A 21,709-nucleotide genomic window follows, 5' to 3' on the forward strand; every position below is an offset into this window, starting at 1 on the left:
AGTACCAGACAGCACTGTATCAAACTATCAATGAGTCGGACGGCAGACTCTGAAAAAGGAAAGGCTCATGTTATTGATGAGAGACGCAGTTTAAATACACCAGCACCAACATGCACAGACAGCAGTATCAGAAGCTGGTGTGGCTCCTTCAACAACAAGCAATGCAGAATTCAAGGTGAGTATTCTAGAGATATAAATATTAATTCCACAGAGGCAAAGGCAACGCTGAAATCCTAAACATGTATCTGCTTAATAACAAAGACTCAAAACACATAGGGCAAGAGCTGGCTACATTAAAGAGAGAATCAGGCAACTCTACATTCAGAAACAAAAACGGAAAAATAAGAGTCAAAGAGACAGAAGGAAATGGATACAGAGCCACGGGCAGACAGACTGACGGAATGGCTCTCAACAATGGGGAGCTAAGACAGAAGGGAGCTAGCTGTCCTGAATCACACATGAAGGGTTGGGTGTTCCAGGTTCAGAAACTGGGCTGCTGCGGCCTTGGGGGGATGGGTATGGAGGGGGCTGCATCACTTACCGGAAACCCCATCAAACCCTGAGGGCCTGGTTCCCCAGGCAGTCCCTGTGTCAGAGGAGGGAAAAGAATTGAGTTAGCTGGTGAGAGTGATCTAACATCCTGGACTCCCCAGAATCCCCCACGTGAGGTGACCTGTGTACTCACTCTCTCCCCCTTCTCTCCTGGCTGGCCAGAGGTTCCTTTGGGTCCAGAAGGGCCTGGGGTTCCCTGAACAAAAAGACAGAGCTTCAGCACTGTGCTGTGGTAGGTAGACGGGATGGGGACCGAGGGAGCGGAGAGGGAGCCTCAGCATGGGCCGGGCATCACCATATGGCCAGCATACAGCACGCTGGCCAGACTGTTAGAGATCTCTGGAGTCAGCCGTCCTCATCCTGTGTGCTGGCTGCGGCCTGACGATCCCCCACCCTTTACTTGGCCCCAAGGGATAATGATGCTTCTTGTTGGGCGAACTGAGTTAAGAAGATTTATGGAGGGTACTTTGCATATCAAAGTACGACTCAAGCATGGATGAGCAGATGAGTGAATAGAGTTACACACGGGTGGAAGAACTTGGAGAATGACTTACCATGTGTCCAGGACTCCCAGGGGCACCCGTGGGGCCAGGAAGTCCAGGAGGACCTGAGTGAAACAGGACCACAAGGCTAAGAAGTTTCCCATCAACTGTCTCCTAATAGCCCAGCCCCCACCCCCCATTGCTTCCTACCACTCCCTTCCCTTATCTCAGGCCTGGACTCAACTTACCCATGGGCCCTGGGGGGCCTGGAGGACCTGGGGGCCCAGTGGGTCCTTGGGGCCAGTGGTTGCCCGTCTCGGTGAAGGTATTAGACAGCAGTGGATCTCCTGGGAGGGGACAGATAGAAAGCGTGTCAAGCTGGGGGAATGGGGCAGTCGGTCATCACCTGCCACCTCTGGTATGCTGGCTCTGACAGTCCTGCAGGACAGCCTGTGGCACAGACAGGGGCACCAGCACGTGTCTCCAGGTCCGGAGAGGAAGGGAGAGCTGAGTTCTACCTCTGCCACAGTCTAGCTGGTTACATCCAGAATGGCTCTCTCCTTTGCCAACCCTGTTCTGCCACCTGCTGAGAGGGAAATAGCGGAAAGCTGCCTTCTACCAGCTGTCTGCGTGTTTCAGGCTTCTCTGCGCTGGGGATCGTGGGGCCCTGGAGGCTGGCACTGTTGCCATCCGCAAAATAGAAACAAGGACAATGAGACTCAGAGCAAAAATAGACGAAAGAATGAGGCGGGAATGAATGATGTAATGAGAGAATGAATGAAGGAGCGGGACTCAGCTATTCACCGAACATCAGAATCGGACGGGGCTGAAGCAGCCGTTCTAGCTGCATGTGGGTAGGTTTGGGCCCGGGTGCCGGAGGGAGATGCCTGGGATCCACTCTGGCGCTTAGCTGGGGAAGGAACTGGAGCCCTCCCCTAAGCAACAACGGCCAGAGCTGTGGCCTTGGGAGCTCTGAGCTCAGTCTTGAGGTTAAGCCTTGAGCTTCCCAGCACTCTGAGGGCTGGATTGCAGCCAGCTCTGAGGCTTGGGGAGGGCCTAATGCCAGGTGGTTCTGAGCCTGTGGGTCTGAGGCCACGCCCCACTCTCCAGTGTGTGGGCGAGGCACGTGACCTTCCTCCCCAGACTCGGGGTCCTCCCTCTGAACAGAGTAGCAGCACCCGCTGAATAGCTGGGCGACAACTGGGCACACACCTGACTGACACCTGACAGATGGCTTCTTTCGCCCCACCTCAAACCATGGGACTTACCATGCAGGGAGACCTGGGCATGGGATGGCCCGACAGGGGCTGGAGGCCCTGGGGGCCCAGGTGGACCTGGAGGGCCTGGAGGGCCCATCTTTCCAGGGATGCCAGAAGCTCCCGTCTGGCCGGGTCGTCCTGGAGGTCCCTGTGGGCCTGCAGTAAGAACAGGGACTGGTGAGTATATGGGAGGGAGGCAGGGACAAGGACGTCTGGGGCAATGGGTACAAAGGCCCCAGAATGCACAGGCCTGTTCTCTCGGCCATTTTGAGACAATGAAGAACACGGCTTTGCGCCCTCCGTCTCTACTAAGCCGTTCTGGCTTCCTTCTATAGGGCTCCCAGACCTCCCAGTTCCTCCACAGAACCCTGGTCAGAGGGGTTAGGCACTGATGTTTCTTGCCTGGCTAGCTCTCTGCCATCTTGGAGTCAGACTAGCTTCACCCTACCTAGTGCCTAGCTCAGGGTCTGCTGAGAGAAGTACACGGGCCAAGTGGACTGAGATGTTGTCATAGCTCGGCATGAACAGGCACACTGGAGGATTGGTGAGCAGGAGACCAGGTGTGTGGCACAGGTTTGCCACCTTGACTATTAGGCGAAGGCATCCTGAGTCCCTAGGCAGAGATCCCTACAGAAGCTGGAGAACGCCAGCAAGAGGGTGGGGCATACCTTTAACCCTACCTCTTGGGAATCTGAAAAAGGTAGATCTCTATGAGTTCAAGGCCAGCCTGCTCTAAATAGCAAGCTCCAGGCCAGCCAAGATTGAGATCCTGTCTCAAACAAACAAAACAATATAATACAAAAAAGAAACTTAAGAGGCAGCCCTGTGGGTACTCACCTGGTGGGCCTCTAATCCTTCTGGGATCCTGTCTGTCAGTGTCTCCCTTGGGACCAGTGGGCCCTGGAAGCTCCCAAGGATCAACTCTGTCTGCAGAGTAAAAAAAAAAACATGAACTTGGTTTCTATGGGTTACATTTGCTTCCCACCCTGTCCTGGTCCCTCAGCCCCTACTGTCTTGAGGTAGCTGTGCACCCCCTCACATTCCCACTAGCTCCTAGCAAACCCTGAGTGAGGGCTTAGGTAGGGGTCAGCATCCCTGCTGGGCTTGGGATAGAAGATTCCAGATTCCCCTCCCTGAACTAGAACTTCTGGATTCCTAGGTGCCTCCAGTTGAGTCCACTGGAGAGCTGGGAAGACCGAGGCCTCCCCTAAGGGGTCAGATGGAGCATTTCTTCTAAGTGTCACATGGAGGTATGTACCCCACGGGACCCCTTACCCCACAGGACCCCTTACCCCACATGACCCCTTACCCCGCAGGCTTCCATCTCCAGGACTGCCCTGGGCAGCTGGGGAGCCCCAGAGCAGGGCAGAGTCCTTGGGGGTAGCTGGGACTGAGGAGGACACTGTCTGCTCTGTCACACTCAGCACAGCCACCTGTGGAGGAAGAGGAAGACAGAAGTGGGGCGGATGCCAAGAACTCACAAAGGACACTCCAGCCAGGAGCGTTGGGCCCTGGAAGTCTATAGGTCCGAGGAGTCAGCAGAATCCAGCTGTGAGTGGAGACCTGAGCTTACAGGGGCCCAGAATGTCGTCAGAAGTGACTTTTTCAAGACAGAGGATTCGTAATATGCACCGTGGACTGGTCAGTCATTCGGCACTGCCATTGCCACCCAAGTTGAGCTCTGTGATCATGGGATCCGATGACCACAACTGTATGCTGCTGCTGTCGAAATTCCAATTGGGGGGCACACTGGGAGAAGCTGTGTGTGTGTGTCTGTTGTGCTTGTGAGTGTGTCTTTGTGTCTGTGTGTGTCTATGTATGTGAGTGTATCTATGTAACGTGTGTCTGTGCATCTGTGTGTGTTTATGTTTATGTGAGTGTGTGTCTATATCTGTGTGAGTATAAGTGTGTCTATGTGTGTCAGAGTGTGTGAGTGTGTCTATGTGTCAGTGTGTGTGCATGCTGAAGATTGAACACAATGCTTTCTGTATACCAAATAAATGCTATACCATTGAGATTTTGCAGGGGAGACTGGGAGAGTCTGACCCCCACCCCCACCCAGAACCAAGGACGAAGAAGATTTTGCAAGTACTCTGAGCTTCTGACCAAAGGTCAGGAAAAGGAAACATGGCCACCGATGGTGGTCTGTCCTCACAGTAGATGGTTTGTAATTATGTAACTGCATCTTCAGGGATCTGGCTTCCAGATTTCCCCATGACAGTAACGCTTTACTCAACTTCCTCACATCTGATGAGGACAAGTCCCCAGAGGAGGGAATGGCAGAACAAAGAGACAGTGTATATCTGCACATGCTCAGAAAACCTGGAGGAAAAGGATTAAAAGAGAACAGCCAGTTAGAGATGGGCCAGCGGGCAAAAGCTCCTACAGGCAAGACTAACAACGTGAGTTCAATTCCTGGAACCCACACAGTAAGAGAGGACACCCCAAATTGTCCTATAACCTTCACAATACACTATACTACTCACATGCCACCAAGCACAAATAAATAAAGGTAATTTTTTATGAGAAGGTGACAGCTCATGGCTGTCATCCCAGTTATTCAGGAGGTGGAGACAGGAGGATCGAGAGTTCAAGACCAGCCTGGACCACACAGAAGAGAAAGGAAACCAGATGCAGTCCCAGCAAGAAGCAGGTGTAGGCAGGCTGCATCCTCAGCGGGTGGAGATCCCGCCTCTGAACTTGATGCTTTGAGCTTGCCTCCTCAGACCCACATGTTGGATGGAGAGAACCCCTCCACGCATAACAAACAAGGGCTTTAAAAAGATAGGTGGGTCTGAGCTAGGGACAGTCTGGTCTATATCGTGAGTTTCAGGCCAGCCTGGGCTACACAGTGAGACCCTGCCTCAAAAGCTGCCAGTTTCCTCTGGCACAGGTTGTCTCTGTAACTGGTTTTCTGGATTTTCGATTCTACGTTCAGAATCTTGTTTATTGTCGTATTTTGAAATTTTCAGGAACCTTTTACTTTGAGACAGCTTGAGATGTGTAATAGGTATTTTTTGTTTTCAAACTGGAAGATAGAGGGGCAAGATAAAGGACAAAGGGAGGAGGCAGGCAAGGTCTGTCATTGCTCTTGGGGATATGTCATGGCTTATCTCTCTGAGACTGAACCTCACGGGAGGGGGCTATGGCCTCCTGGAGGGATGGTGTAACAGACCGTGGGGCTGTGCATCAACTTCATGGGGAAAACACACAAGGAGCAGAGGACAGGGACCTGGATGGCCACCAAGACGGGGCAGGCCAGGCTGCTGGAAAAACCCATGAGTTGCCCTGAGGGTGAAAGTTCAAAGGATGGGCAAGGAGGGGGGTACAGGAAGGAGTGAGGGAGGCTCAGGGCAAGAGCTCACCCACCTTGGCTTCCAGCGCCTTCAGCCTCTCTGTGAGCTCAGACACTTTGCTGCAGTTGAGACAACCTGTGGGCGGGGAAGACTGGGCTAAGACTAGGGGAGCTAGGTCCCCTGAGAGTCCTCAGCCCTGGGGAGAGGCAGGTACTTAATAACCCTAACCCTTGGGGAGCAGTGTGGGGCAGAAGTGCAGAGTCATCACCCCTCGGGGTTCCTTTCTCCCAGCACAGGTTCTGGGACCCTGGTCCTGACAGCCTCAGCATCCAGATGATCCCAATCCCAGAGGCTACAGGCAGAAAATTCTGCTGTTGCCTACTGGATAAGGGTCCGGCCTGAATCTATCATCGCTGGGGACCGACAGACTACAGTTCGGATGTTACAGGCCTCACAGGTCACATTGGCTGTGTCACAGAGCCACACTTCAGCTCCTCTGCCATTTATGGAACCTGTACAAACTGGATGCTCTGGTCCTCCCGGTTGCCGTGTGTGATGCAAATGACACACAGGAGGCTCCTGAGTTTGTGACAAGGTACAGTGAGTACCCAACATATTAACCTGCTCAGCTCAGATGACACAGGCCTGGTGCAGCCCAGTCCTGGCTATAGCACCTTGGGCAGGGACAGGCTCCACGTGACTCTTGGTTTCCTGCTGTTAAATAGGCTCAACAAGCTCTTCTGGGAGTATATGAGGTTTGGAAGCATCCAGCTTGGGCCTTAGGGACGCCCAGAAAAGCGGAGAGTTTGCACAGAGTGGGACTCAGGAAGTTGGACCTGTAACTACCAAAGTCCAGTTGTCGTGGGGTGGCCGGTCCAATGCAGACTCTCCTCTAGGTACTTCCTCTGCCTCCAGGCTGTTCAGGGGCTGAGGTAAAGTAGCATTACCTTGGCCCTCTACTGCTGGACTCAGTTGGCTTCCAGGAACAATTACTACACTGCTCTGGGTTTACCCTAGATCTCCTCCAGCCCAGAGGTCCCCAAGAGGTTGCTGCAGGACGTACCTGAGAAGGCTGCGGGCCTCACTGCCACCCGCCGCGTGCTGCTGCTTGACCACGTGGGCTCCAGGAAGCCAGGGGAGCCTGCAATGGAGGGGCAGTGGGCTAAGAGTCTGCTGACCTGAGCTAGCCTTGCCTCCTTAAGCAGCCCTTTGTGCTGCTGTTACCGCACCATGGATTTCTGCTCCCCTTCATACACAGAGAGGCACTGAGAGGTGGAGTAACTTCCCTGGGTCACAGGGCAACGAAGAGACAGGGACGAGGCTTCCTGTTTGATGGGCTTCGTAAAGCCGAAGGCTTTCCCAGTGTCCTCGGCTAGGGACAGAGCTAAGCGTTTAGAGCTAACAGACAAGCTCAGCAACCGGCTCCTCTACTTACTGATCTGTGCGACCTGTCTTCTCTGGACCTGCCTACTGTCCCATCGGCCAAACAGCACCGCAAGGCCTCTGTTCCTGTTTGGCGAAGCCAGGATAAGGGTGACGTGTGCAAAGGATCTACTGTCCATATGCAGGGCTCAGGTACACAGCAGGTGCTCAATAAAGGCACTGCGTTGGTTTCCACGTTTGCTCTGCACACCCCATTTGCCAAACAAAGGCCAAAGTGACTTTACATTTTTAAATGAAAGCCAGAGGGAGGCTGGCGGCCTGTTCCAGGAGCCTCCCGGCTCCGCACCCAGCCTGCCCGGTCTGGTTTCATGGGCCTGGTTTTCCACACAGCTGGAGGGACTGGCTAGCCAAGCCAAGGGTGGCGGGCGCAGCTGGAGGGGCTCTCCAGCCAACAGTGGTAACTGTGCTCCTCAGCCCCCATGCCTGCCTTTTAAGGCCAAGGAGTGTCTGTCATCCATGGGGGAGACAAGACCCAAATAAGGCACCAGCCTGGCTGCTTGGACACGGGCTGTGGGCTGAGGCCGAGAGTGAGAGGCGCCGCAATCCAAACCAGACGGGTCTCTCTGGCCAGCCCCCAGCAGGGAGGCTGCCTGGCCTCGCTCCGGGTCCCAATGTGCACACGGATTTTTGCTCAGGCTCGGCGACCTACCTAAGAGTTCCAGAGGCCTGCAACTTGCTCAGGTACAGGATATAGGAATGGGGGTTTGCAGCCCTGAACAGGGACAAAGATTGGGGGGTGCCTATGGAGGGGAGATTCCACTGTGAAGCAAGCCTTGTGCCCAGTGGGTTCTGTGGTCCAGCACAGCTCTACAAGAAGCAGCCACTGCAGCTAACTTGTGCTCAGTGAGCACACACACTCACCCATGGACACATACACACACACACACACACACACAAACACACACACACACACACACACACACACACACACACACACACACTGATTTTTCACTCACCAAGCATCCGCCATGCTGGTCTTGTTTTGTTTTTGCCACTGTAAATGGAGACCATACAGGTCTATCTGACGGGGAGTCGGTGTTCTCCCCTGGTCTCAGGAACAGCCATGTGGATCAGCGAATAGAACCCTCCCTGCTTTCTCCTGGGGAAACCAAGGCAGAGGCCTCCACCTCCCAAATGTCATAATTATAGGTGTGTACCACCGTGTCTCGCTTTATTTCTTTACTTTAGAGAAGGCTCTCCCTATGTAGCCCAGGCTGGCCTCAGACTTTTAATCCTCCTGCCCCAGCCTCGTTAGCATTAGGATTAGCAGTGTGTGCCACCATAGCTAGCTTCTTTTTCCCACAGCATTTTCTGTGTGTGCATACCATCAAAGACCGCTGATTAGAGCAGCTTCCAGGTGACTGTCACTTGTCTGTCCCTTGACTTCAACTCCTGCCCCACCAGGACAAGGACCTTGACCATCTTGTCCTTGCCAAGAAAAGTCCTACAGGCACCTTGATAAAATGTTAGTTTCGAACTCCCTCACACACAGGTTCGCATACAATACACTCTCCGGAAGCACACTAGCAGGCCAAACAATGCAGGTGACAGACACAGCTGCCCTGAGGTGGAGCACACAGATGCTCTCATGGTACACAGAGTGTCCCTGAGTTACTGACCAGTGAACTTGTGGCTGGAAATTATTTCCCAAAGAATTTACTTTGGGATATTTAGCCAAGAACTATAAAGAACTAGGGAAAAAGGCCAGCGGGGGCTGGAGAGAGGGCTCAGTTAGCAAAGTGCTTGCTGTGCTCAATGTGAACGTGAATTTCAAGTAGAAGAGGTTGGTGCACACCCGAGATTCCAGCATTTGGGAGGCTGAGGCAGGAGAACCAGGAGTGTGAAGCCAGCCGGGCCTGCATAGAGACATCTTGTCTCAAAAATGTTTAAGTGGGGATGGAGAGAAGGCCCAGTTGCTGAAGGCACGCACTATTCTTTTAGAGGACTCCAGTTTGGTTTCAAGCATCCATATTGTTTGGCTCACAACTCCCTATAACTCCAGATCATTAACTTATGCTGAGAGAGGGGGCAGCGGGGGAAGAGACAGACAGACAGAGAGAGAGAGACAGAGAGAGAGAGAGAGAGAGAGAGATTATAAAACTTGATTTTAAAATATCTTTGGGAGATGGAGAGATGGCTCAATGGCTAAGAGCACTTGGTTCCCCACCTCACCACCCCAGACAGGGCTTCTTGTGTAGTGTTAGCTGTCCTAGAACTCTCCCAGTAGACCAGGCTGGCCTAGAACTCTCCCAGGAGACCAGGCTGTCCTAGAACTCTCCCAGGAGACCAGGCTGGCCTAGAACTCTCCCAGGAGACCAGGCTGGCCTAGAACTCTCCCAGTAGACCAGGCTGGCCTAGAACTCACAGCGATCTGCCTGTCTCTGCCTCCTGAGTGTGAGGGGGTAAAGGTGTACACCATCACTGCCTGGCTTAAGAGCACTTGTTCTTACAGAGGCCCTAGGTTTGCTCCCCAACACCCACATGATGGCTCCCAACCGTCTGTAACTCCAGTTCCAGGGCATCTGAAGCACATACACACATGCACCAAACACACTTATAAAAGTCAGTAAATCTAAAAGAAGAAAATTTGAGTGTAGGGCTAGGGTGTGGTCAGCTCAGTGTTTGACTGCTGGCCTAGCCCTGGGTCCATCCCTAGCAGCAAAGCAGAGAAAGAAAAAAAGGCAAGTTTAAAAAAACAAGACTCAAAAAGGACCAAAAACTATTGAGCTTACATTCAGGGTTCACAGACTCAGCTGAACCTCCCAAGCTCCGAAAAATAGACAAGAACGCTTTCAGAGATGTGCCTTACTGTAAGAGGGCCCTTTAGTGTACACAGCTTAGTACAGATGCTGTGGATAGGAATGGCCTGCTATGGTTAAGATATTCCATCCCTACTACCATTGGTGTTTGGCTAGAGGCCCTAAAGCAGGCTGACAGTTGAGGCCTCCCTGCCCTGAAAACCTCCTCTAACCCCATATTCTATCCCAGGAGAACCCTGAGCCACAGATCCCCCTGACTCTGGGGCACCTCACTACCTAGGAGGTTCCAAACTATACATGTGTACATCGCTGGCCCTAATTCCTACAGCTGTGGTTTCTGTGTCACCTCCTCTGGAAGTCCTCCTAGACTGCCCAGGTCTGAAGTGCTCCTCACTCAGTGTGCTGGGCCCTTTAAGGCTGGCGGTGCGCTCTGTAGCCTCTAGCTATGTCCCATTCCTGTACCAACTGATCTTCCACATGCCAGGGCACAGAAGAACTGAGACCCAGAGAGGAGGGTTCTGCCCAGTTTATACAGCAGGACGAGTGGGCTGGGTTCCGAGCCTGCCCTGAACTGAGGACAAGGATGGAAGAAGTTGGGGGGGGGGGTCTCTGGGCTCCCCCAACCCTGTGACTTTTCCTGCCAAAGCAGAGCCAGGGGAGGGGCTTCCTTGTTCACATCCGATGACCATCCAGGCCCACCTGGGTTGGTGACCACACAGATTGCATGGTCATAGCCTTCCTAGCTGGGTCATGTCTCCTGTGTGAATTTACTTTGCAAATGTAAATATTTGCGGATGACCAGCCGGTGGCCTGAGCCAGGGCTTAGGGTCAGAGCTGAGGCTCTCAGCTCTAAGAACCCTCCAGCCCAACCGGGGGGCCTCTGAGAAGGCTTGCTATGTGCCTGGCCTGTTCAGGGTGGACAAGTTTCATTCTGTTTGTACATACTCGCTTTGTGCCTAGCCCATTCCAGGCACTGGAGCTGAGGGAGTCAGGCTGTCAGTGTGGGGCTGAGAGTCAGTCTTCCCAGGAGCACCAAGGTAGCCACAGGGGAACGAGATTGCCATTGCCAAGGCCACGGAGGCCGGTGTGAGGATAGGGGTTGTGTGGTGTGGAGTAGCAGGGGTTGGCTGAGTCTTCCAGACAGGAACGGGAGTGACGGGTGGTGGCCATCGGTGGGATGGCACAAAATTTAGCCCTGAGGACTCAGCCTATAAAGCAAAGCACAGGTTTGGTTCTGTATCTGGCACCTGGCTGGCACAAGACAGACATGTGTGGGAGGTGCCCAGCCCCGGAAAGTAGAGGAGCGGAGGAGCCGTGGAAGGGCATGGCCGTAACCGGCCTCACTTCTGCTCCGAGACTTTGAGATATCTAAGTCAATGTCCATCTCTGGTTCCCTGCCACAGAGACCAAGGGTTGTGGGGGGTTCCAGACAGGGAAGGGACATACGTTTTGAAGACAGTGAGCCAATGAAGGGAAGCAGAGACCACATGTTCTCCAGGGAAGTCATGAAGAGAGGACGGTGAGCCCAGCGTCTCCAATTTTCCATCTGGGGGGTGCTCACAGCACCCCACCTGTCTGAGCATGCTCCCTGGGATGTCTCCAGCTCTGCTGCCACAAAGCTCAAACCCCACTCTGGAGCCGGTTTGATCCGGCTTGAGTGGACCCACAGCTTCCTTCTGTCTGAGCCTCACTGTGATGAGGAAGAGGACAGTGGCGGCTTCCCTGCCCCTTGTCACTGTCACTGCAGGAGGGGCTGAGGCAGGATGCCACTGGAGAGAACCCAGTTACAATACCTACAAGCCCATGCCCTCTGAGGGCCTTAGCTTTATCATCTGGACTATGGGACTGGTGCATAGTAGGACTGCAGGGAGCCTTTCAGCAGAGTGATAGAGTGAGGAGGTGTGGGGGCCCCTGATCACAGCAGCTCCACTTTCTGCACAGGCTCAGGCACTGGCCCAAGCAAGGGATGTGACGGCTCCACTCTTCCTCCCTTCCAGCCAGGGCCCTGGCACTGGGCCAGCTCTCGGCCTGCCCTGCCGGTATAGTATGTTCTGACCTGGGATCCTTGTGTTTCCACAAGTAGGTGGCCAGGTAAGTAGTATCTGAGCTCCTCCCAAAGCCTGGAAGGACCAACGGGTAGGTGGATCTCAACTCTAGCCCTTGCATGCTGTCTGACCCAGGCTGGTCCCTTTCCCTCTCTGAGCCTCACAGTCTGTAATATGGGCCCTTCACTGATAGTCATGAACAGTGGCTGAGACTGTCCTTGCTCACTGTCCCAGCATGAACATCCCCATGCCGTATGAACAGAAACCAGCCCAGCCCACCAGCATACAATCACTCGCTAAGAATCTGACTGACGAACCAGGTCCAGCATGAAAGCCCAGCACGGAAGAGACTTATGTGGAGTAAAAGATGCCAGGTTTCATTTGACTCTGGAATGGCTGTGCTTGCCTTCCTCTGTGGCTGCTCCAGTCCCTGCTGTTGATGGGGATGATGCATCTCTGGGGCCCAGGGTCACGTCACAGCCATGGGATGGCCGTAAGAACGGCCAATATCAGGGGAAGCAGCTGGGGGAGTGTGGCCTAAATCCAGCCGTGGGGGGGGGGCAAAGGCCAGGATGGGCTGGAAATGTCCCCATGCCTCCCAACCCCCATGCCCAGAACAGTTTTCCAGAGTATTTGGACTGGACACCTACAGTCCTTAGCTCCAGCCTTGTAGGTGGGAGCAGCCCTCCTATCCCATCTACCATCTGAGGTTCAGATGGATAGCCCAAACTGTCGTAAGTGCACCTGACAGTCTGGTGCCCTTCACCGAAGACTCACACATACCCTGGCTTGGTTTTCTTTTGAGATAGAGTCTCACCATATAGCTCTGGCTGTTCTGGAACTTACTATGTAGACCAGGCTGGCCTTGAATCCACACAAATCTGCCTGCCTCTGTCTCCTAAGTGCTGGTATTAAAGGTGTACACCACCGTGCCCTGCCCTGCTTCCCACACATAGACACAGACACACACACAGTGGATATGCACACTGCCTTCCTCTGTGTCTGCTCCAGTTCCTGCTGCTGGTGGGACTGCATCTGTGGGGCCCAGGGTCACCTCAAAGCCATGGGTTGGCTTACATTCATGGGATCCTGCAGGCCCTTGTATAATGCTTGGGGAATTCTGAGCTGAGGTTTCACAGCTAGTGGGGTGGTAAAGCTGGCCTGGATGGGAAGCTCTGGGTACTGTGTCCTCAGGCTGGGACCTGAAGGCCCCACAGAGGGAGTGGTAGACCTTGAGAGTCTGGCACACAGCCTCCATCAGCCACCCAAACATGTCCTTTCCCCTCACTTGCTCACCAAGGCCCCGGGGATACAATAACCATTGTTTGATAAGGTCTCACCTGAGCTCCCACACCCTGGGATTTGCCCACAGTACCCCTGTGGTCTCCTTGGCAGCTGCCCCTAGCAGCCAGCTTTCCTTTTTACCCATGGGACACCTTCTACTGATGGGGAGGGAACTGGTCCAGGCTTCTAGGCTCCCACACTGACTGCGCGGTTCCTTCTTCAGGGTGTTTGATCTAGGGCATGGCCACGCCATTCCTCTCCAGCAGCACTGGAAACCCCTGTCTCAGAACTGTTCCATCAGCCTGGGCTCAGTGCTATGCCTAGCTTCAGCTCCATGTTAGCAATGGAACCCAGAGCTTTGTATCTACCCGGCAACTACTCTACCAATGAGCCCTACCCCGTTTGCAATGGACCGTGGGCCTTTAACTCCACCTCTCTGCCCTCAGTTTCTCCAGTCGGCAGGAGGCGGGGCTTCACTCAGCTCCTCACTCCCCTGACACAAAACCCCCACTTACATGTCCCTGTTTCTGGAATAGGGACATAACTGTGTGCTGTGGGGCCTTCTCTAAAGCGAGGTTCTCAGACTGATTCTGGGCCACTTTATCCCTGATAGGGCCATCCCCGAGAGTGAGTGAAGCCGTGACCCTTTCACCTCTGCTGCTGTGGGCTCAGCGGGGCAGTGAAGCAACCCAGAGCCTAGCACCACAAGAGACAGGAAGGCCCAGAGAGAGCTGCAAGCTCCAGTACCGAGCCACCCCAAATTAACATGTAGATGGGGAAATGTGTGGAAGGGTACCCCTGGATGGGACATGGATAAGTGTACCACAAAGACTTCAGGCAACAGAACCAGACACACAGGGTTTGAGTTCCAGCTCTGCCATTTGCCCATTAACTTGTTGGGCCTTCTGCTATTGGGTGTGCAGCACCCTTTCCTGTAGCTCTTGGCCTCCAGATGGGATGGGCTATGCTATCCCGTGGGAACATCTGGATGGATTTCGCCAGTGCAGAGCTTGAGTATTCAACATCCCCACAGGCTGAGATGCTGAGAATATGGTCCTCAGGGTCAGCACTGCTGGTGTGCCTTTCAAGAGGTGGGGCTTATGGGCTGGGGATGTAGCTGAGTTGCCAGAGTGTTTACCTGACATACATGAAGTACCTGGCATAGTGGCACACACCTAGAACCCCAGGGAAGAGGAACAGAAGTTTGAAGTTATCCTTGGCTACATAGACAGTTCAAGGCTAACCTGGCTTACAAGAAACTATTTTTAATGGAGGCGAGGAGACTCCTAGGTCACTGAGATGCGGCGCAGGCACCTACCCCCAAACCCTCTCCTTTTCTCCATTAGCCACGTGACACACTCCTGTCATGATGTGCCTCGCCCACAGGTCTGAAGCCCGAAGACTAAAGTGTGAAGCAGAGTAAACCCTTTCACTCTAAATGCGTTCGTTGCCCGAGGTACTGAGGGACGGAAGCTGGCTAACACACGGTAGAAAACACAGCTTGGGATGGCAGGACTTAAAAGAAGCTGGCACAGCAGACAAGGGAATTTCCCGGGGCCCAGAGAGGCAGCAGTCACCATAAAGGGGGCCGAAGGCGTCACAGGCATGGGACACATTTCGAAATCTGTCCCAGGTCCTACCTTCCTCACAGGTCACCCCTGAATGTCCAGGGCAGCACCTCCACTCTCGAGCAGTCACTGTCTTGTACATCAGTTTGTACATGGGTCTCACCACGGTTCTGTAGCTGAAAGAAAAGCCAGGTAGCCTGGCTCAGACAGGCTGCCACTACCTTTCCTGCTGCAGGAAAGGTGCCACCTCCAAGACAAAGCCAGAGCTTCCTGGACCCTCTTCAACTTCCATGTTTGGATTTAACTCTTTACTAACCACCACGGCCGTGAGGGTCTGAATTTCCACTGCTGACTGGGCTCGCCTGCTCTGACTGTGCTACTCACGGCTTTAGTATGAGCCCGTCAAGCCCCGAGGACCTGAAGTTTCCTCCCCACACAATGCTGCCTTTGTCCCCCAGCCTTCCCGGGCACCCCATGTAATCACCCAGGCCTTCACCCATGCTGTGCCCCAACCTAGAGAGCCAGTGTCCTCTCCCCATCGGAATCCCACTCACCTGTTCCCGGGGCAGCCCATGGGCCATGGGCAGTTCTGTAGCACTCGCTGGAGGTAGGTGCCATTCTGCACATGACAGGAGACGGTACGGGTCACTACGTAGGAGCACCAGTTCCTGAGACAAACCCACAGAAGGGAAGTTCAAGGGGCAGGCCCAGGACGGGAGGAGGGATCATGTGTTCTCCTGAGCCCTCAGTCTCCAGGCAAAGAGACCGCTGGGCTCTCTGTGTTTTTAGATGAAGGTTTTACAGAGCCTGCAGCTCACGGGGGAACTCGATGGCTCTAGATGGGGTGGTCATGCTGGGGGCTCCCAGGAGGCCTCAAAGGGCTCTGCCTCCTCTGTCTGGTCTCCGACCTTGAGCTACTGCTTCGCCCGTTGAACTAGCTGAAGCATACCTCTTCAAGGTTATAATAGAATCTTCACTTATTTCTTAGGAGAAGCATTTTCAGTTGGAGATTAAGAGGCAAGCTGTGGGGTCTGCTGGGGCTGAGTCCAAGCCATGGCTGGCAGCTACCTACAGAGACCACTGTGGGCCCCCTCCATCTTCCCCATGTGGGAAGTGGCGCTTACATCGGGGTTCAAGACCGTAAATGAAGGAACAGCAGAAGGCTGGGCACAGCTCCTGTGCAGCAAGTGTCCCAAGCAGGGACATGGGTTTCTGAGATGACAGTGCTCTGACCCAGAGGTGTCAGTTTGACAAGGATCATTTATCCTACGGTCACGCACACCGATCTATGCGTTCCCTGAGCATTTGCTTTTCTCTTCCTCTGCTTTATTTCAGTTGTTTATTTAGGACAGAACCTCTTTAAGTATCCTGGGCTGCCTCGGCCTCCTAACTCTGGGACCACAAGCACACACCATTCCACAAGCTCTTGCCCTTTCTGGAAGGACGCTTGTTCTGTAGCTTCTGGCTCTGTGACAGCTGGTTCTCAGGTTAGCCTGTGGAGGTCTAGCCTTCTGTCATGGTCTTATAGATGCCCAGGCTAGTCCCAGGTTTCTACTACTCCCAGCACTGGGTCAGAAAGTGCTCCTGCCAAGCCTTGTTGCTCCTTTCCAGCAGCGTCCCCTTCCCCTGGACTTTGCCTCACCTTGGCTGGTTCTATCAAGACCCAGGGAGATGAGGGGAACTTCCTTCTCCTCACACACTTAGGCTTCTCTTCCTCGGGGTGGGGTAGAGGGAGGGCAGTTGGGGGGGGTCTGCTGGACTGGTGCAGGGAGGGGGACAGAAGCATTCCAGGTGTTCAACAGCCCTCAGCCCAGCCTGGGGTCAGGAGCCCAGGGTCATTTGTTGGGGCACAGGAAGGAGGAGGTGGTATCAGGTGGCTTTTCTCAGCCCGGGCTGTCTTCCCCAGCAGAGGCACTTTGTGGCCTTGAGCCCAAGGTCAGCAGGTTCCCAGGCCGGGACCTTCACAGAGCCATGGACCATGTCTCAACCAACACAGGCAGGAGATGGAACCAACGCCACTGGAAGAGTCAAAGGCCAGGCCTGGCTAGTCACATTCTTGGGCTCAACTCTGGCTCTGTGCCCAGCTTGGTGACATGTTGTCTTCTCTTCCTGGGACCTCAGTTTCCCTATAAAATGGAGGGGCATCTTTCTGGCTTAGTGGAAACCCCTTTAAATATCCCTAGCATGTAGTAAGAGCCCAATGTGTGCAATCTGGCATCCAGACAGGTCGGTCATTTATGAATAGGGCTATCCCACTGAGGGGGACAAGGGACAGGCACAAGTCAGCTCCCTAATTCCAATTCCACATAAGAGAGTAGGGGCTGGCATGGGTGGGGGGGGTTAACCACAGAAGGTCCTGAGGGAGTACAGGGAACCAAAGGAGGACCATGGCTGGCTCTGTTCATGGCAGTCCCTAGCCAAACTGATGCTTGCACCTGCAGATCCTGCTCTGGGGGCTGAGTCTCTTTGGCCCAGCCCAGGAGACTCCCACCTCAGAAAACCACAAAAGAATGGCAAACAGCTCAGCTGTGAATGAGGATCAAAGTTGAATCCCTGGAACCCGTGTAAGGGTGGAAGTGAAAACCAATTCCCCAAAGATGTCTTCTGACCTCCACACTAGTGTGACCCATAACACACACACACACACACACACACACACACACACACACACAGAGGCAGACAGAAGTCATGTCCTGTGCATGTTTCCACACAGCCGTATAGTCTTGCCATGCACACGTGTGTGCTCATACACAAATTAACAGAGACAGGTACAGCAGGGCTCACATGCATCTGAGAGTCTGTGCACACTCATCCATGATTCAAATGCACGTGAACACCCCCAACCCCAGCTCTAGACCAGCCTAGGGGCAGTGTGTCCTTTTCCCTAGAGAAAGACATTTTTTTTCTTCCTTAATTAAAGGTCTCATGCTGTTCTTAGTTATTTGCTGCCTGGTGAACTCTGTCTTAATCCCAAGGAAGGACATTTGGAGCCAGTAGCTGGCCAGATATTTTATAGAGGAAGGGACACTCAAACCAGGTGGAGTTCGAGGTTAGCAGCATGAGCCTAAGGCCCACCCTTGCCCACTTTCACAGATATCAGGAGGGTTTTCTTGTTGTTTCTTTTTACATTTGACTTATGTATGTGCACATGTGTGTTTGTGCATGTGAATGTATGCATGTGTGTACATATATGTATATGTGTTTGCATGTGCATTTGTGTATTTGTATGTATGTATGTATGTATATGCATTTGTGTGTGTGCATATTACATGCATGTGTGTATGCACACACTCGTGCACATGTGTATGGAGGTCAGAGGCCAACTTGCGGCAAGCACCTTTACCTGCTGAGCCATCTCGATGGTCCCCGAAAGAAGCTCTTTTTGCAAAGCATCTGTCATGTGTAGTCACTGCTTGCCATGGAAATCAAAGTCCATCATGGCTCCCCGTTGTCCCCAAGCCCCTTCAGCCCCTCATACTTTTTGAGCACTCAGCCTCCTCTTCTCCCACTTTGATTTTTAAAATCTACTTACAGAGCTCCACCCCCTCACTCTGACAACCCTTAACCTCGAGGTCCACACAGGTACAGCAACTCTGAGCTGTATTCTCTCCATGAGTGTGCTGCGTGTGGGGGTTTGGGGGGGAAAGGATGAGGGCATAAGCAAGGACCCAGTCCGTACAGAAGTCAACCCAGGCCTGCTGAGGGCTGTTTACTAAATGACTGGATACCAAGGTTTTCAGACAGAAGGCCTACCATCCCTGAGGACTGCCTTCTCGGAGGGGAGGTCAGTGATAAGGTGGCTTCGAGCCAGGTGAGGCTGAGCTGGGAGGTAGGACCTGGGCAGGGCAGAGGAGACAACGCAACCCTCCCTGGCCTCCCACCCCGGCCCACTCAGCACCCTCAGAGACTCCAGAGGCCACCAAGAAGGGACAAAAAACAGGCCAGACCAGCTCAGCCTGACACCAACCACCCTCTCTAGTGGATCACTGCCCTCCACTCCCTGCCTCAGGGGCCCAGGGGACTTTGTCTCCACAGGGCCCAGGGCTGCGATCCGGAACAGTGACAGGAACTAATTGCAGGAGGCAGCCAAGCGGGCCAGGGGCCAGGGGCCGTTATGAAAAGGAGAGCAAAGAACTGAGACTCTCAGGGGCTGTGTGAGCCAGAACCCGAAACCCAAACCGCACCAGGATGCAACTCCAGTCCTGCGACAGTTTCCCTGGACATGGCCTTGGCTGGCTCTGACCTTGCTGTTCCCATCTGCGAATGGGGAGAGCAGAAAGGCTTCCAAGCAAAGCGCTCAGCAAGCCTTCCTCCTATGGTCCAGCTGGAGGGGCCAGTGTCCTCCCTGGGGACCCAGGACACCAGCGTCATATCTCCACAGGGTTCCATGAGCTTTACAGAGAGGGAAACCGAGGGTCTGAGAGGAGGCACCTGCCTGGGGTAGGCCACATGGGCATAGAACTGGGATTTGTGAATGCTGGGACCATTCATAGAAACAGGACTGAGGCTGGGAGGGATGTCACAGGGACCAGAAGCAGTCCTACTACGGGTTGCGGACTGGCAGCAGCCAAGTGTTCCAAGGTGGCTCTGCACAGCCCCTGGGCACCCTAGTCATAGGGGCTCAAAGTCTCACCACATTCCTGGGGTTGGGGGTGGCCCCTTGGATGCCTTCCCGGGCCTCCCCCTCCTCAGGCACAAAGCCTCTTTTCTGCCTTCAGTCCCTCAGCTGCCAAGGGGTGCCCGGGGCGCCTGGCCGGGAGTGGAGGGAGGGGGCTGATGGGTGCAACATCCCCATGCCGTCTCCAGGATGCTGGGACAGGGCCATGAGGGGAAGTCCTGGCAGCCAAGGACCACAGATAACTCCAGTTTGAGGCCCCTACCCTACTTAAAGGTGGTAACTGCCGGGCTCCATGTTTGTGGCTTGTGCCGCTCTCAGAACAGACCTTCAGACACAGGATATTCAAAAGAGAAAACTGAGGCGCATGGGCACGAGTCTCTGTGTCTATACACTGAGTCTGAGTGGGCGGCTGGAACAGCGTTCTATAAAGGGGGGACAGACCCGGATGAAGCCCAGATACCTGCCCACAGGCAAAGTTCCCACACAGCAAGCCGGGGATACGGAGTATGTGGACTCCGTGGTCTTGAGCTAGCTGGAGGGGAGTATCTTACCCCTCGCCCCAAGTCTAATCCCGGGAAGCCCAAAATTCGAATCTCTCTTATTTAGGGGCTTATTCTGTAAGTGGGGCGGGTAATTCCCTACGCTGAGCCTTTGTTTCTTTCTCTATAAAACACACAGCATAAGAGAACAAGCCTTGGATGGCAGCTGGGAAGGTTCTAGAAGCCGTGGATGCAGGAGGTGTGCCAGCCCACACCAGCTGTGGCTGGCACACTGTAGGGATGCTGTGACATCTGCCACACGGCTGTCCCCATCTCAGACCTCTGCTCCTCTGGCCTCTGCTGCCCCAACCATTTCTGCCCCTGCTCTATCCAGTCACCTGCTTTTGCTAGCTCCCAGGGGAGTTGCTGGCCTCTGACCACTGAGAAAGGGAAACTTCTAAAAAGAAGTGAGGCCACAGGGGGGCGGGGCCCTCACGGGCCTTTGAATGTGCTGAAAGGCCTAAGAGGCCTGACTAGTCCACATTGTCCTGGAGACGGGGCAGGGGCTGAAGGCAGAGCAGGGGCCAGGGCAGGTTCAAACTCTGCCGTCAAGACCAGAAAGAGAGAGCTGAACCTAAGTTCTTCCATGAGTACCCACCACGAGCCATCATTAGTCTCAGTTTACCCCTCTATTGAATGGGGACAAGTTTTCCATCCTGAACCGCGCTGTCTAGAAAAGATCCCACAGGACCAGATCCTGGGAAACACTCCACAAAGGCCGGCCGAGACTCAGGCTGTGGGGAGGTCCAACCAAATGCCAGGTCCCAGGGGGCCTCTGACACTGACCCACTGTGCAGACTCCACCCCAGTCCTTCCTCCGAGCGAAATAAATAGCTGGGACATTAAAAAAAGACAGTAACAGGGGGAAAGGGAGGGAATTCCTGAAGGGCCGGCTAAAGGGTGACCCTGGCATTTTACATGTACACGAAGGGGGGGGGAGATTTGAGTCAGACCCACAGAAGTCCGGGGACGGGGGGGGGGTGGTCGCTCCGTTACACTGCCATGGGTCCACCTTCTAGGGCCTCAGGGATCTCAGGAGTAGGGGAGGTTGTTCCTTCACACAGAGGTGGGTGAGCCGGCTCTCCAAGCACGGTGTGCCAAGTCCCTGCTCCCCACCGGTTACAGAGATGAGAGGTGGAGCCCCTGCTCCGGTCCCGGACTGCCTCCGATGTCCCTGCTCCAGTCCCGGGATTGCACGGAGCCGGGGTCCAGTTCCCAGTCCCAATCCCAGGATTGCACGGAGCTGGAGTCGGGTCCCTGTCCGGGTCCCGGGGTTGCACGAAGCTGGGGTCGGGTTTCTGTCCCAATCGCGGGATTGAACAGAGCTGGGGTCGCATCCCTGTCCCAGTCTCGGGGTTGCACGGAGCTGGGTTCCGCTTCCTTCACCCCAGTGCGGGGATTGCACAGAGCTAGGGGAGACTTACCTGCGCCCCGAGAACCGGGCGCCCGGGACGCTCCACGCGGCGCCGCCTCCCGGTAGCAGGAGCCCGAGGCAGAGCAGCGTCCAGGCCCGCGGGCCGCCCATGCTGTCGTCCCCGCCACAGCCGCGGGCGCGCAGAGCGGGTTCCGGGCGGAGCAGGGCGGGGGCGCTCGGCTTCGCCCGCCCCTCGCCCCCCGCCCCCACCAACCCGGAAGCCGTCCGCGCCCCCGCCAGGACGCCCTCCAGGTACCCACCTGAGCCTCAGACTGGGAAACTGAGGCTCTGGCCGCCCCCGCCCCCTCGTCCCCCAACCCTGTCAGGACACGAACCCATCACTCCTGAGCGATCGCCTCTAGACGCACACATCCTCTGACATCTTTGCGGAACCGAGTTCCCGAAACACTCGGGATCCTCCCATCCTGCGTGAGCTGTGCCATTGTCCCA

At 54.5% G+C, this 21,709-nt stretch overlaps 1 protein-coding gene across 6 annotated transcripts in view; it reads right to left on the reverse strand.

Annotated features, from left to right (window-relative positions):
• Positions 1 to 21,371, reverse strand: part of EMID1 (EMI domain containing 1) — a 35,842-nt gene extending 14,471 nt beyond the window's left edge. For 3 of the 6 annotated variants that reach the window (XM_080941244.1, XM_080941246.1, XM_080941245.1), the window contains exons 1-12: positions 21,270 to 21,371; positions 15,243 to 15,356; positions 14,761 to 14,864; positions 6,653 to 6,730; positions 5,663 to 5,724; positions 3,603 to 3,726; positions 3,131 to 3,220; positions 2,303 to 2,449; positions 1,283 to 1,381; positions 1,107 to 1,159; positions 686 to 748; positions 542 to 586 (exon numbers count right to left, since the gene is read on the reverse strand). In XM_080941244.1, the coding sequence (XP_080797370.1) occupies positions 542 to 586; positions 686 to 748; positions 1,107 to 1,159; positions 1,283 to 1,381; positions 2,303 to 2,449; positions 3,131 to 3,220; positions 3,603 to 3,726; positions 5,663 to 5,724; positions 6,653 to 6,730; positions 14,761 to 14,864; positions 15,243 to 15,356; positions 21,270 to 21,370 (1,080 nt within the window). In that variant the 5' untranslated portion in view covers position 21,371. The remainder of the gene's footprint in view (positions 1 to 541; positions 587 to 685; positions 749 to 1,106; positions 1,160 to 1,282; positions 1,382 to 2,302; positions 2,450 to 3,130; positions 3,221 to 3,602; positions 3,727 to 5,662; positions 5,725 to 6,652; positions 6,731 to 14,760; positions 14,865 to 15,242; positions 15,357 to 21,269) is intronic. The other 3 variants (XM_080941247.1, XM_080941248.1, XM_080941249.1) reach the window with 2 other exon arrangements.
• Positions 21,372 to 21,709: the final 338 nt, after the last annotated feature.

The sequence above is a fragment of the Micromys minutus genome (genome assembly GCF_963924665.1).
Source record: "Micromys minutus genome assembly, chromosome: 1".
In the NCBI taxonomy this organism is placed as follows: Eukaryota; Metazoa; Chordata; class Mammalia; order Rodentia; family Muridae; genus Micromys; species Micromys minutus.